At 28.8% G+C, this 15,349-nt stretch overlaps 3 protein-coding genes across 7 annotated transcripts; 1 reads left to right on the forward strand and 2 right to left on the reverse strand.

Annotated features, from left to right (window-relative positions):
• Positions 1–3,692: 3,692 nt before the first annotated feature.
• On the reverse strand, positions 3,693–6,880 carry LOC101508089 (LOB domain-containing protein 25). Of its 5 annotated transcripts, none has more exons than XM_012712583.3 (3): positions 4,882–5,207; positions 4,724–4,778; positions 3,693–4,243 (listed from the first exon to the last, which is right to left on the reverse strand). In XM_012712583.3, exon 3 carries the CDS (start codon positions 4,238–4,240, stop codon positions 3,851–3,853), a length of 390 nt encoding a protein of 129 aa, XP_012568037.1. In that variant the 5' UTR covers positions 4,241–4,243; positions 4,724–4,778; positions 4,882–5,207; the 3' UTR covers positions 3,693–3,850. The 5 variants fall into 5 exon arrangements, with proteins under 5 accessions (XP_012568037.1, XP_004489217.1, XP_004489213.1 ...); XM_004489160.4 differs by having other exon boundaries at positions 4,716–4,778; XM_004489156.4 differs by having other exon boundaries at positions 4,581–4,778.
• A 1,142-nt stretch (positions 6,881–8,022) lies between these two features.
• On the reverse strand, positions 8,023–12,125 carry LOC101509459 (eukaryotic translation initiation factor 3 subunit I-like). Its single transcript, XM_004489161.4, has 9 exons — positions 11,987–12,125; positions 11,050–11,281; positions 10,512–10,727; positions 9,907–10,034; positions 9,682–9,801; positions 9,463–9,552; positions 8,959–9,045; positions 8,797–8,876; positions 8,023–8,253 (listed from the first exon to the last, which is right to left on the reverse strand). The coding sequence occupies exons 2-9, from the start codon at positions 11,231–11,233 to the stop codon at positions 8,178–8,180; spliced, it is 981 nt and encodes a 326-aa protein (XP_004489218.1). The 5' UTR covers positions 11,234–11,281; positions 11,987–12,125; the 3' UTR covers positions 8,023–8,177.
• A 1,007-nt stretch (positions 12,126–13,132) lies between these two features.
• LOC101509783 (oleosin Ara h 10.0101) lies at positions 13,133–14,061 on the forward strand. Its single transcript, XM_004489162.4, has one exon. It carries the CDS (start codon positions 13,222–13,224, stop codon positions 13,801–13,803), a length of 582 nt encoding a protein of 193 aa, XP_004489219.1. The 5' UTR covers positions 13,133–13,221; the 3' UTR covers positions 13,804–14,061.
• The last annotated feature ends 1,288 nt before the right edge of the window (positions 14,062–15,349 follow it).

Raw genomic sequence — 15,349 nt, forward strand, 5'->3', positions numbered from 1 at the left:
AGACCAATGCCAACATTTTTCAACAACCTTGGCTGAAGTGGATGAACTAACCATGGTTGAAAATAAGAAGCTCAAATATCCAAATAGGTAAAAATATATATTTCATTAATTATTGAATTGGGTTACAAATATATATATATATATATATATATATATACATAATATTGATAGCTAGTTGGATAAAATTATATTTGTGTGCCATCAAAATTAAACTCAAAAAATATTAAAGAAGTTCCTCTTAATTTTACATATTAATAATTAAAAAAAGTAGCATCATGCATGCATCTTATATAACTTGCCTTAATACATTGGATTGAACTACCCTTATAATCACATGCTAATTTAATTTTCATTTTTTACTTAAATTAAATTCACATACTAGTTGATACTGATTATTATTATTTTTTATCTATAGTTGAGATATAGTATAATTATTATCATAAACTCAAATACAACTGAATATCTATTAAATTAAAATTTAATTTAACAATTTTAATATCTATTAATTGAATTAAAACTTAAAAACGTTGATATTAATTATTATTAATGATAATTGTAATGGAGAGAGGAAATGAAAATGCTTCCGAGGAAACATCTCCGACGAATAAAATATTCTTGTTTGGATATTGTTTGTAAAAAAGTGAAAAAGACATCGAAAAAGTTAAAAACTTAACGGTTTCATTTTTCCTTTGACCAGCATGACATATATGACACTATACAAGCAAATAATGTTGGCGAATTAATTAGTATAAACTGCAAATTAGGCTCACCATTTTGTTCACATACTTTTTATCTAAGGAAAAATTTGGATTTCTTTTTTACAATAATTAACTTTAATTATTTTCGTTTAAGCTTTTATGACATCTTGTTTTACAATAATATTGATTCAACGTTATTTTTGAAATGATAATATTTAAATATGGCGAGGTTAATTATATATATCTGAGTCCATCAATTACATGACTTTTATTTATATTTGATATATCTATTTTCATTTGTTTCTTTTTCAAAGCAATACTGACTAATTGATCATTTTATTAATCGTAAAAAAAAAAAATCGTCAACTTTGATTTTTCATATACTAGTTAGTACACGTAGACCACCTACAATAATATAGCCTTTATATATAATATATGTAATGAGTGTAAAGTACAACATGATGTAGGTAGATAATCTAAGTGAAAGAGCATTTTGAAATATTCTTCACCTAAAAAAATAGGAATATATTTTATATATATAAGTCTCGGTACATGGAAGCTGGACTGCATGCCTAAAAAGGTTGGTGTGCTACTATATATACTCCCTCACCTCTTTTACATGTCCATTTCACACTTTTAATTTCATAATATCATTATTTTATGCACTATAACTATTTTTATATTATCCTATATAATGTATTTAATTTTTATTTTTATTTTCTTTATCAAGACAAATTAATATCATAAATTATTGTTATATTGATAAATAATAATAAATATTTTGAATTAGAATTTATTTTTTTGATATATATTTGGAATAGAAAGAGTGATATGAGTATTCTCTTTTTAATTTTTACTCTAATTAACATTTACTCTTTCATTGAATGAATTTTATATGAGTTTCGTGACTTTATGTGGAATCCATTTCTAAAATGTACAACTTACATTAATTTTATCCCATACAAATTAAAAGTGTTAAAGTGAATAACATATACTCATCATAGCATTTCTCTAGGAATAGAGAGAGCATACCAACAATTGAATATATATAGATAAATGAAAAACGTTTTGAAATGAGATGACTAAATTTTAATTATTAATCAAGTCATGTAATAATTATTAATTAGAATTAAAACTAAAAATTATATAATTTTAAATAATCATATTTCAATCATGATCATTCATATATATTGTATGAATAATATTTAATTATCTTATCCTCTCATATTAAAAAACTTCTCTCACTTTGAAATATATATTCTCACTAGATAATATATAAGGAGAGCAATTATATTTTGTTTAGATAGCACTTTAGACTTCAATAAGGCTGTCGGCATATATGGACTAAAGTATGTGGGGTCTATTTAACGATTTAATTATAAGATATGTTTTCTCAAAAACAAAATTGTGGAATTAATTGGTCAAAGCTAAAGAACATCGACACTCATCATTAATCTATCTCACTTCTATCATGCTTCGAGTTTTCAATTTGCTTGCTAAACACCATTTTCTTTATCTAAACTTTTTTAAAAGGTACTCCTCTTCTAGCTAGTTGCAATCTAAACATTTTCTTCCTTCATTCAATCTCATGTTTTTAACTACTAACTTAATAATCATCAAATTGTCTTCTACAACTATATTACCCCCCCTTGCTATAGAGAACACAAACAACAAATAAGAAAAAGGTTAACAAGGTACTTCTAGTGTTCCTTTAATATGAGAAGCTGCCATTTTGAGAGTGAAGAAAAATAACATAAACTTTAAAATTTATGGGATGAGTTTTAAGGGTCACAGTTAGAATTAGCAATATTGAGAAAATTACTGGAGCTATATTGGAATTTTCAAAACTATGGATTGTCTACTATATACTTAGTCCAAAGGTGATCTCACTATTTTTAACAAATTTTAATAAAATATTATATTTCTTTTTTATTTTTAATTATCATAAAAATTCATTTTTTTAAATAGTAAGGGTCTATATTTAGACAAAAATTTTATAGTGCTCAAAGTAACTATTTTTTTTTTATAATTCTTCAATAATGTATAATATTATTAAAAAATTGTAATTAATTAATTATAACATAAAACCTTATGTAATATGTATCTTATATAGCACTAGTATGACTGATTGTAATATATATATTTAGAAATTTTTAACTACTAACTTAATAATCATCAAATTGTCTTCTACAACTATATTACCCCCCCTTGCTATAGAGAACACAAACAACAAATAAGAAAAAGGTTAACAAGGTACTTCTAGTGTTCCTTTAATATGAGAAGCTGCCATTTTGAGAGTGAAGAAAAATAACATAAACTTTAAAATTTATGGGATGAGTTTTAAGGGTCACAGTTAGAATTAGCAATATTGAGAAAATTACTGGAGCTATATTGGAATTTTCAAAACTATGGATTGTCTACTATATACTTAGTCCAAAGGTGATCTCACTATTTTTAACAAATTTTAATAAAATATTATATTTCTTTTTTATTTTTAATTATCATAAAAATTCATTTTTTTAAATAGTAAGGGTCTATATTTAGACAAAAATTTTATAGTGCTCAAAGTAACTATTTTTTTTTTATAATTCTTCAATAATGTATAATATTATTAAAAAATTGTAATTAATTAATTATAACATAAAACCTTATGTAATATGTATCTTATATAGCACTAGTATGACTGATTGTAATATATATATTTAGAAATCAGTGGGCTATCACAACAACACATATCACATTACTAAAAAATACATTCAATTATAAATTCATAAATATGCATATATACTATAAATAGTAAAAATTTGTTATTTAGCGACCAATTGGTTGTTGTCTCTAAATTATTCACTAAACCACTTAGTTATGTGATCGATTTAGCGGTTAATTTTTAAAATATCATTTAACCATTATTTGTGAATGTTAGTTAATTCACAACAAATTTAATAGCTGATTTGACATATTTTAATTTCAAAATACAACTTTTATATATATATATATACAGAATGTGTGACTACTTATTTATTAATCCGAAACTCAATATTTTACAATAGAAAACCCTAAATGGTGAACTTGAATTTAATTAATAGAGGAGACTACTAATTGATGCATAGAAAAAGTCGAGATTAAATATCATTAGACATCTCCACAATTAACTAAGAATCATTGTTCCAATTAGAAGGGTAATTAAAAAAAGAAGAACCTTGATTAGTACTAAAACGGATCAAATCAGCATTAGTAGCATCAAGTTCTTTTTGAAGCCTAATGAGTTGTCTTTGGAGCACTGAAATTGCTCCAACACAACCATAAACTGGATCTTTAATTCTTGCTTCAGCTTCATAAGCTAGAGAATTCACTGCATCCTCCCTTTGATGAGGTAAAACTTCATTTAATATTTTACTCACATTGCTTGCACCAAATATTTTGTGAACATTTGCAAATTTATGAGGCTCTTCTGGTGGAAAATAAGGTGCAAAGATACAATCTTGATTGCATTTCCTTCTTAGAAACTTGCATGCAGCACATGGAGAATTTGAGGCCATCATAATCTTAATTCATTTCATTTGCACACCCAACAAATCAAATTAAAACACAATTAATTTATGTAACATATTATTTGAATTCACAAATTTAATTTCAATTATATAATATCAAACTAATTGAATTAACAAGTAATTAATATATACTCAAATTTAATTTCACATCAATATATTCTCTCTTATAAAATAAAAACAAAAACTTTACCCTAAACATACATATATAACTCTTGACATCATGAATAATTTTTTAGTAATACATGATCCTATATGAGAAGTTAATTAGTTTAATTTCTTTAATTTTATGTATATATCTAAATGAAATTAGGGTTATGGAAACTCTACTTACATGTTAATATCTCTCTCCTTTTTTATGTTCACATGGAAGTGTGGCTAAAAGTGGCTATAAAAAGGTACACCTACCACACTAGACATGTGAAATTTTCTCAATTTTCAACAATTTCCATTGGAGGTACATACATACCTACTCACCCTGAAATTCTGAATTGCATACTTCAAAATTTTCAAAAACCAAAAGCATGATGATCTATGACAATTCAAAAATAAATATATTAAGCAAAAACTTCAATAAAAACCACACATGAAACTAGGTTTCACTAAACAAAATATGTGTAATTTTCAATAATTACCTTTTCTACCCTTAGCTAGGCTTGATCTTTTCAAGATCTACTCTTTAGTAATATATTGTCAATTTATGAAAAAGATGTGTGATACCACCATGGAGAGAGAGAGGGAGAGGGAGAGGGAGAGGGAGAGGGAGAGAGAGAGAGAGATTTAGTAATATTAGAACCCTAGCTATATAGTTATAAATAGTTGAAGGACAAGAGGAGAAAAATCCGCAAATACAGTGACAATTAAGAAGAGAGTATGTAGGGAGGCAAAGAGCATTTCTGGTGAAAAAGAATATTGAAAAAGAAAGGAAAAGACAAGTGCCATAATTGAGCACCAAGGTGAAAAAGAATGACTACGACATATATAAGCTTTAACTATTATATAATATTATTATAAAACACTATATACAAGAATGGCCAAGTTTAACTTCTAATAATCCAGTTGCATATTTCTTACAAAATAAATTCTATGTCTCTTACAAAATAAATAAATGAAATTTCATATTTCTCATATTTATTCAGAAGATAATATATGTGCCCACAGACTTGTTAATATTAATTTTTACAATATAATCTTTAACCTTTCAATACATAAAATTTGTATTAAAGAAAGTCTGAATCACTAACAAAGAAGAGAAATAATAGCAACACACTCTCTATCCCTTATTTTAATTGGTTAAAATTTACACGATCTCACTAAATCAAGTAGGTCTTATATGAATTTTGTGAGATCTATATAAATTTTAATCAATAAATAGAATATGTTGAAAATTATGTACTAAAGAGTATGTTGTTAGAATTATTCATTTAATAAAAAGAAATAGTTTAGAAATTAACTACGTAGATTAAATATACAATAGATATTTATAATTAGAGACGAGGAAATATCAATTAATTGAGTTTTTTTTATAAAACCAATTAACTCAATTTTGATATTATGGATAACTAACCTAAACATATTGAAAAGTGTCGTGTTGTGCTTCAGCTGTATTATTTTAGAACACAAAAGTAACAAATATGCAATTAAAAGAAAAACATATTTTCATATTAAAAAAAAAATTACACAAATCAATTAAGAAAATGTATAAAAATTATTAGGCTTAATTTTAATTTTAGTCTCTCTATTTTAGTTGAATCAAGAAAGTAGTCATCTATTTTATTTATCTATAGTTTTGGTCCTCAAAACATAATTTTGATCAAAAAACTTGATAAAATGTTTTTTTTAAGCCATATCATACCATTTATTATCGTAAACTTCATGTAATTGTTGCATCACGAGATCTTGAAGCATGATGCGGTTTAAATAAGTGCACAAAATGACACTTTATCAAGTTTTAGACCAAAAATTCTGTTTGGGAAACTAAAACTGAGAAAAAATAAAATGAGATGACTATTTTCGTAATTCAACTAAAATAGAAATATCAAAACTGTAATTAAATCAAATTATTATTTCTATTGAAAAATAAACTATAAATTATTATTTTATCAAGGAAACCGCGAATATAGTATTTTCCAACGAAAAATTTTATGGATAGATTTAAACTCTCATATAACATAAAAGAATTATGTTGGTAATCTCATCACTAAAACTCATGTATTCTATTTATATATTTTTTAAGTTTTAGATTTCAATAAATTTAAATGGTGAAATTACTAACATAACTGACTTCCTCGTAGACCGACATACTACACCTTATTCTAATCACTCTCACGACATTAGGAGTTATAACCAATAAAAGAGATTGGTGTTTTGAGGAGGGACATAGGAAATTAAAATAAGATTATCAATTTAACTTCTCCACTAATAACAAAATAGCGACTAACAATTTAATTAAAAAAAGAAACAAGAGGTCGTGCCTACCTCAATTTTGTCGTGAGACACAAGTAGTGAATGAGCAACCTCCATGTGGAAGACGAAGTGATGCAACAGAAGTGTTAGGTGAGGTAGAAGATGATCGTTAGAAAGGTGTGGGTTACTTATAGAAGTGAAGGTTGTTGCAATATCTCAAAATTGGGAATGATAGAGGTTCAAAGAGGCAATGAAGACAGATAATGATTAATTATTTGGGCGGTGCTAATTTCATCGGCTAATTAAGATTAGATGATCTAAAATGTAAGATAAATTTTTTATTTTTTATAAATAAAAATCTTGATCTTAAAATTTAAATTATTTGATTTTAATCAAACGCTCGATACAGTGTCATTGTGCACAGTTACAGAGTTGTAATTGCATAGAAACCTAATTCAGTGTTTCAAACTCTCATTTGGTAGGTCAGGAGGTTTAATTATTATTTCATTTGACTATAATTATAACTACTCAGAGAAAAAATGTTGCTAAATATAAGTTTTTTTCAAATGATTAGTGGCATTTATTATTATTTTTTTAATTATATAATTTATTAATGCTACGAATTTATCTTGAAACATAAAAAATACAATTAAATACATTCATATAAAAAAAAATAGAAACATCTATCCATGACGTTAAAAAAGATTATTCATCTAAGCCTTTTGACGCTATTTTGTACCCAAAAAAAGTTACTCATCAGATGGACAAATATCTTATTTTATAATATGTCAAAGTGTCATGTGTTATCTTAATTTTTATGGGTTCTCCGGTGATTATGGTTGTTTTTACAATAAAGCTTACTAAAACTTGTCTTTTTACTGTCTTGAGTAGTTTCATTGGTGTGTGAAATACTCATATGTGGTCTTGAGTAGATTCAATTTCATGTATTAGACACTTTGTCAACATAATTGCTGATTGTGAAGAACAAACGCATTATTATATTAGTATTTGATGTCTTGGGACATGTTTGATCTTGTCATGTATGAACCAGTCCTTATTGAACCTGTGCATCATCATGTATCATGTTTAATACAGTTTCGGTCTAAAAATTGCTGACTATTTGACAATACTTTATAGTAAATTGCATATTAAAAAAAATAACAATTTCTTCAAATTTGGTTATGCTAGTGTTGTAACCCGTTATTTAACAGCTCCACATATTGCACATAATCTTTACTAATGATATCCACTGTCATTTAAAAGGCGATGAGCTTTAACACCAAAGAGATACGCCAAACACCTAAACTTATCCCAAATCAAGTGACGTGCTATGAATGTAAGAATTAATAATGTTATTGCAATAGTTCAACTCCAACCAAAATTCATTCATAATGTTATTGCAATAGGATTACCAGTAACAGCTTTAGTACACAACAGAGTCACAAAAAATTTATGTCAAAAGAAATTGAACGCTAACTTCTAGGAACCACGCTTGATATCTTATCAAACCAGAAACTCTCCAACACTAAATTTTGATATTATAATACTCTTGGTCAAAGTGGTGCACACGTACATATCCATCTTCACCTCCACTTGAAAAACTACAGAACAAAAAGACCAATAATTAATAACAGAACAGTTCAACGGCTAAATTCTATGCAAGACTCTGTATAATATAACATCTCATAAATCAAATGGAGTACTATAGTTTGTAACATGATTTGAAACCATAATTTAATCACAATTAATGTGTCAATATACTGCAACCTATAATTATACCATACATATTCAACAATCATACACAGTAAATATGCAAAACCTTAAATTTCAAACAATTATCATGTGACTATAGGGTGCATATAAATTATAGTTATACATGTTAAAGGTTTAACATAATTATGGCAGACCATTTCTCCAAATCCTCAGTGAATGGAAGATTTTGATAGGAGACCTACGGTTTGAAGGGTGTAACGGGTAATTACGGAAATGTTCATACACATATTTTGTACCCTTATTCCCCTAATTGTTCTCATTCAATTAGATCATCTCTCTCTTTTATCAGTTGATTCTATGAGATTTCCAACAGTAAAAATGTGCCACGGTGCAACAGAACAAGAGGTGTAGGTGAAAAACCAAGGACGTACCTTCTTCCATCAGGGTTAAAGGCCAGTGCATTAATCGGTCCAAAATGCCCTTTCACACCCCCAATTTCTTCTTGAAGAATCTAAACAAAAACAACTAACAAATATGAAAAATAAAAGCCTTAGAGAATACATAATGGTAATGGAAGGAACAACCAAATCTACCTTATCAAAGAACTTGGCTTCGAATTTTCCAGCACGATGATCAGTAGTTGTAACAGCTGATGCATCCTGACCACCTCCAAGCACCACCTACAAAAAACAGAGAGTAAGGTATACTGAAAACCATACAATACTTGGAATAATATACATCCCAAATAAATAAAGAATAAAACTAAGTTATATAAGACTTCCATGCAGAACTATCGGGAAGGAACTATTTAGAGTTGCATTTCTTTCATGAACTACTAATCAACTATGATATGCAAAAAATAATTTGTAAATTATGAAGAATAAATTCACACCAAGAAAGAAAGGGATTGTGGTGGTATCAGGCAAATTTTTAACCAGCTTCCTAAAACGAAAGAACCCCTTTATGTAGGAGGACATTAACTAATTAATCAAATAAAGGTGAAACATCATTACTTGCATAGATTAGCAAAATGATTACTATGGATATCATGACATGATACAAATTAAATAAACAAGTAACGATACACAAATACATACATGATTAAGAAGAGGCGACATTGCAACAGCATTGACAGGTCGTTCTGTCACATATGTCTTGACTAGAGACAGTGTTCTTGCATCCCAAAGCTAGGTAATAGCCAGAAGATATCCATTAATATTGCAAAACAGAAAAGAAACTAGTTAGGTGAACTGAAATAATATCATCATGGTATGTTACAGAAGATAAAGAATGAATTAAAATGATGATGATGATACCTTAGAAGACTTATCAAGGGAGCCGGTTAGGAAGTGTGAACCATCAGCAGATTTGGCAAGTGAAGTTATTGTCTTTTTGTGTCCAGATTCCTTGTCAGACTCCTTAAGTAGTTTTCCAGTCTGGAAGATAGCAAGTGAAACAGAATGAAGCAATTGCCGTTGGTGGTGAATTGGTGATAGTGAACGTTTGCAAAATAAATAAATATAGGAAAGAAGAAAGAAGACCTCAGAATCCCAAATACGAACGACGGAATCTTCTCCGGCACTGATGATGGTTCTGTTGAGGGGTCCCCAAATGGCTCTATTGATTCTTCCCTGAGGGCCCTTAATGACAAGCAGAGATTCGCCAGTCTCTGAATAATACAAACAAGCATTGGCATTAGCATTGGTGCAGTGTTGCCAATAGCGGATTGAAATAAGTCATTTATACATAAAAAAAAAGGCATGCTGCATACAAATAAAAAAGGGAATGGAAGCAATGCATAGCTTACAATTACACATTAAAAGGGGTGCGTATTACAGTGAACATAAGATAAATAATCACTGACACTTCAGTTTTTCTATTTTTAAAAATAAGTCATGTTTGGCTCACATGCAGACTGTTCGATTTTATTATTTTTATAAACCCCAAAGTTCTATTTTTTCTGCTATATCTGCTAGTAGAAACTGGAATAGATGCTCCTATAATCAGATTGCCCTAATAGGGAAACAAGGACTGTCGCAGTTTTTGTAGCAGATTCATCAAAACCTGCTATTCTATAGCGCTATTTGACTGTATTTGCATTGGCGGTGAGTAAATTTACAAAGAGATCAAGAAAGAGGTTTCTTACGGTCTTTGGGATCTTTAGCAATGCGTTTGACATGGATTGCTGAAGTCAGTTCCATAAACGGATCAGTGGTAATAACTGCAAGCTTATCACCGACACTGAAGTCAACAGATCTTGCAGGGGAATCAAAATTGAAGGTGAACAACTGCTGACCACTTTGCACATCCCATAGCTTTGCCGTCTGGTCTGCACTGCCTGTAATGAGTCGGCCAGAATCTCCTGCAACCATCAATTCAACTTACATTATACTGCATAATAATAGAGTTATGACAATGGCAAAGTCTGGTTGAGCTTTGCTTGTATTGGCATACGTGTTCAATGTGTCGCTGAGTTAGTTATGATATGCCAACGTGGCACAGTTAGTTAGGATCATCTTTGTTTATCAACTTGTATATATACCAAACACAGTGTAAAGATTCACTTGGATGAAATTGCAGAGGAATTCCCAAACTAATTTTCAATCTTATCAAATTCTATCACATAGCAATATTATTTACACTTGAAGTCAAACACAAATCAAAATCGAAGAGGAAGAACTTACTGGATACATCACAGCACCAAACGGCACCATTATGGCCTCGATAAGTGCCCAAACGTTCTCCATTGTCAGCAAACCACACGGTGGGGTTGTGATCTTTGGCGCAAGAAAAAAGGAGATCACCATCCCTGTTGTACTTGAGGAACGTCAATGGCCTCTCATGGCCTTTCATCAGTATAGGCCTCATGATTCTTCTCTCTTTTTCTCTCCTCCCTCTCTCTGGCTAGTGGCTAGGCTGCAAAGTTTACAATTACAACAATAACAATTAGGATTCCTAGACCTATTTATGTTACTAAATTAAAAATAATATATACATGACATATATACTTACTTAATACAATAGATGTATCAAAATTAAAAACATCAACTAAATTATTAGGTCATTTTAGGGTGGGGCTGTTACCGTTTTCCCATCTTCAAACGTGAAAAAAATCGCGTGAAATGAATGACTGGGATGAAATGCCATTGTTATGGAAAAAAAAAATCACCTCAAATGGATAAAACATGCATTTCCAGAATATATCTAAACACTACTTTACTTCATTCTCTAGGTCGGTTCTTCTCTCATCTCTCATCTCTCAACCAGGATTATATATTATATGATAGTACAAATGATTTTAATAAAACTTTTGCAATACTGTGAATGATTCGCAATTATCCGTAATAGCCGAAATCGCAAAATTCTTAACGTGCAACCCCTATTTAACTCTCAATTTGAACATGTCTAAAGATTACACCCACGATTAAACTCTCAATTTGAACATGTCTAAAACCTAATTGCTACAAACGAGCAATATCCTAAGGGAGAGCTTAAAATTCTTAGAGGCAACTAGTTTTGATTCACTAACAAATCGCGCGATAAAAAAAAAGGGTTTCGTGAACACACAATGAGAGGGAAAGGAATATCGGAATATTAAAAGTAAAAAGTAAAAAGTAAAACCTGAATGGTATGCTCGCTGCTGTCTCTGACCGATGAATAAACTCCCGGCGGCAGTTGAGTGTTGCTCCCAAAATGGCAGAGACGGAAGCGGCTGTTTTGTTGTGTTAGAGTTTTATGTTCAGGGCCTCATAGGTTTAATTGTCATTATTTTAGTTAATAACTAATAATAATAATAATAATAATAATAATAATATAAAATATTGAATAACTGATGTGTTTAATTTGCCATTATATAATCTTAATAAATAAAGTTCAATTTTTTTAATAATCAATGCCCTCAAATAAAATTATCTATAGGATGAAAAACAAAAACAAAAAAAACAAATTTTCTATTTTAGAAGTACTACTTTAATTAATAATTATTTTTTCTCTTTCTCAATTTATTTAAAAATGTAAATGTTGGTCTTTGATTCTTAGTAGGTGTGTTAAAATTTCACACCACTTAGATTCTTTAGAAAATAGAAAATATTAGACTATGCAAATTATCCAAATGTACACATCTATATAGCAAAAAATTAAAAATGTAAAAAACAATAGCAAAAAATTAGAAAATTTTCATCTAAATTCATATTGAGGTGGGAAAAATAATTTATAAGTCAATTTTTCATAACAATTGAATCTTAACTAAAATATGTATCCATATTTGATGTTAATAATCTCTCGAATAAAATTATGAAGAAAAAAAAAACATATAGTTAACAACATAAAAGAGCCACAATAAATCTATAAAAAAGTCACCATAAATATCTCAATCGATATTCACTTTAGAATTTCAATACTTTTCAAAATTCAAGTGTAACTGTATTTACTTTCAATGTTGATTGCTTTTATATTTTATATTTTATATTTTTCAATTCCTCATTTTTTATTCAAAAGAATCTAACAACACAATTTACCAACACTAAATAGAGTGAAAGACGAATATCCCAAATTATATCACTTATTTATACAATTCCAAAATTTATTTATTCACATCCATATTTCATATTTTATTTTGTTTTTGTTAGATTATATAAAAGAATATAACCAAGATCTCCATGAAACTTGTTCCTCATGCAAACCTCCTACTCACCATGTCACACACACATGTGTCAACACCCCAACAACTTCACCGTTGTATAAAAACACCACACCTCACACACACCAATATTATAGCCTCTCTCTTTCTCTTGCAAACTCACTCATATTATAATTTTCCATAAATCAAACCTTGTTTTGTTTAGTATATACTCAAAATGGCACAACCTCAAGTCCAAGTCCACTCAACAGCAGCACACCGTCCCGAAACTGGTTCCTACCCAACCCAACAATACCCTAGCAAAGAAGTTTTTACCTATCCACAATACCAACATCGTTCCGACAACGATGGTGGTATAATTAGGTCTCTCTTTTCTGATACAGGTTTTTCAACCTCTCAAATTCTCGCAATTTTCATAGGAGTTCCTATAAGTGGTTTACTTCTTTTTCTAGCTGGCATTTCACTTATCGTCAGTTTAATTGGACTGGCGATAGTGACACCACTTTTTGTACTTTTTAGCCCAGTTTTGCTTCCGGCTATCTTTACCTTAGGGCTAGCGGTGGTCGGAGTATTGATAGCCGATGCTTGCGGGTTGACGGGACTGATGTCGTTGTCATGGACACTGAAGTACTTTAGGGACTTACAAGGGGTGGTGCCGGGGCAAGTAGACTACTTGAAGGGTAGTGTGGCTGACGTGGCAGGATATGTTGGACAAAAGACTAAGGATGTTGGACAAAAGACTAAGGAGGTAGGACAAGACATACAAGCAAAGGCACATGAAACTAAGAGATCAACATGAAAGAAAATCAAAAGTATAGTGGTTAATTTCAATCTTAGTACTAGTTAAATATGGGAAAGTAAATAAATCAAGTATGCACTTTGGTGCTCTTGAGGACTTTTTTTGTTTGTTTTATTTTAGTGTTATTGTGGTTTGTTTTGTTGTTGCATCACTTGTGTTGTATTGTATGCATATGTTTATGTCGTTGTGGATGTATAATGTATTTAATTTGTTCACTTGGATTGAATAGTTGAATTTTATGTGTTGCAATTACTCAAATTTCTGTTTATGTCTAAAAAGATTAAACTATATTACTTACACATTTATATGGACTTTACATATAATGTAATTGACAAGACAAAGGGAGTATTACTATTGATATTATATTCACTTCAATGGAAAATTATAAGTTATTTTGGGTTTTGAGGCATCGAATATTCAGGTTTCAACTTTATTTTGTAAATATGTAGTAATGTGTATGTATGCTTCTTCTTGTCCTGCCACATTTTCCTTAACTCAAGTGAAGGAAGGAAGGATACGGATTAAAAACGTGCTGACAATAATATTTATACAATGGTGAAGATTAGTTTGCATTTGAAAAATTGAATAAGTTATTCACAACTAATTATATAAATGTCAAAAACTAAAATTTTAAAAAATAAAAATTAATGGAGTCCATATAGTTGATTATAATTTGGCGAAAAACTAGAATTTACTTTATATAAAACACAACTGAAATTTTAAACAACATATTTTATAGTATTATTCATAAAAAAAGGTTATTTTTACAAAATTGTAGATAATTTACATAATATTTAATGAGAATGTGTCGCATACTTAAATTTATAAGGGAGTACACTAATTTTATAGCTACTATTTACATATTTATTAATGTAGTTAATTTTTATTAGATGATAGATAAATTATCTATAATTTTCCAATGACAACTTAGATCTCACCCATTTATACAAAATTTGAGTAGGATACTCAATAACCAATCATAAACCACTAAGATTTTTTTATTTTGAATTAATTTTTAAATAATCTACATTTTGAGTTGATTTTATCTTATTGATATTTAATCTGTTTAAACGCCCAAATAGAGAAATTATATTATAGATGCTCTTAGTTTCTTAACAAAGGGCACTTGTTAGCATCTTCTAATGTATAATAATAATAATAATAATAATAATTATTGACAATTTTAAAATAAATAGCACCAAGTGACAATTGATACGAGATCTTAGATACATCACCATTGACAGTTGATAAAATATCTCGACAATTATCCGCATTTAATGCAATAATTTTACAATGTTACCAAATGAAATTCTACCATTTTGTCATGAAAGCTTACTTTTATCATTATTTTTTAAAAATAATTATCATATACTATATTTCTATTCAACTTAAGTGTAAAACTAATTTACACTTTTGCACGTCATTTTTCCTATATTATTTGATAGTAAATATACCAAATTTTTCAATTATTCATTTTAGAGAGAGTATTAATTTATTTTAGGATGTAATCTAGATATCATTTGCACCAAAGATTAATTTTTTGAAT

The sequence above is a fragment of the Cicer arietinum genome, chromosome 2 (assembly GCF_000331145.2).
Source record: "Cicer arietinum cultivar CDC Frontier isolate Library 1 chromosome 2, Cicar.CDCFrontier_v2.0, whole genome shotgun sequence".
In the NCBI taxonomy this organism is placed as follows: Eukaryota; Viridiplantae; Streptophyta; class Magnoliopsida; order Fabales; family Fabaceae; genus Cicer; species Cicer arietinum.

What these genes read in the sequence shown, in the direction of transcription:
- LOC101508089 (XM_012712584.3), bottom strand. Translation starts at nt 6,769, where the DNA reads ATGGAGGTTGCTCATTCACTACTTGTGTCTCACGACAAAATTGAG. An exon ending in TGTCTCACGACAAAATTGAG is followed by an intron (nt 4,244 to 6,724) that starts GTAGGCACGACC and finishes AAATGAATTAAG; the next exon opens with ATTATGATGGCCTCAAATTC.
- LOC101509459 (XM_004489161.4), bottom strand. Translation starts at nt 11,233, where the DNA reads ATGAGGCCTATACTGATGAAAGGCCATGAGAGGCCATTGACGTTCCTC. An exon ending in TGCTAAAGATCCCAAAGACC is followed by an intron (nt 10,035 to 10,511) that starts GTAAGAAACCTC and finishes TGTATTATTCAG; the next exon opens with AGACTGGCGAATCTCTGCTT. An exon ending in TGTCGCCTCTTCTTAATCAT is followed by an intron (nt 9,046 to 9,462) that starts GTATGTATTTGT and finishes TGTTTTTTGTAG; the next exon opens with GTGGTGCTTGGAGGTGGTCA.
- LOC101509783 (XM_004489162.4), top strand. Translation starts at nt 13,222, where the DNA reads ATGGCACAACCTCAAGTCCAAGTCCACTCAACAGCAGCACACCGTCCC.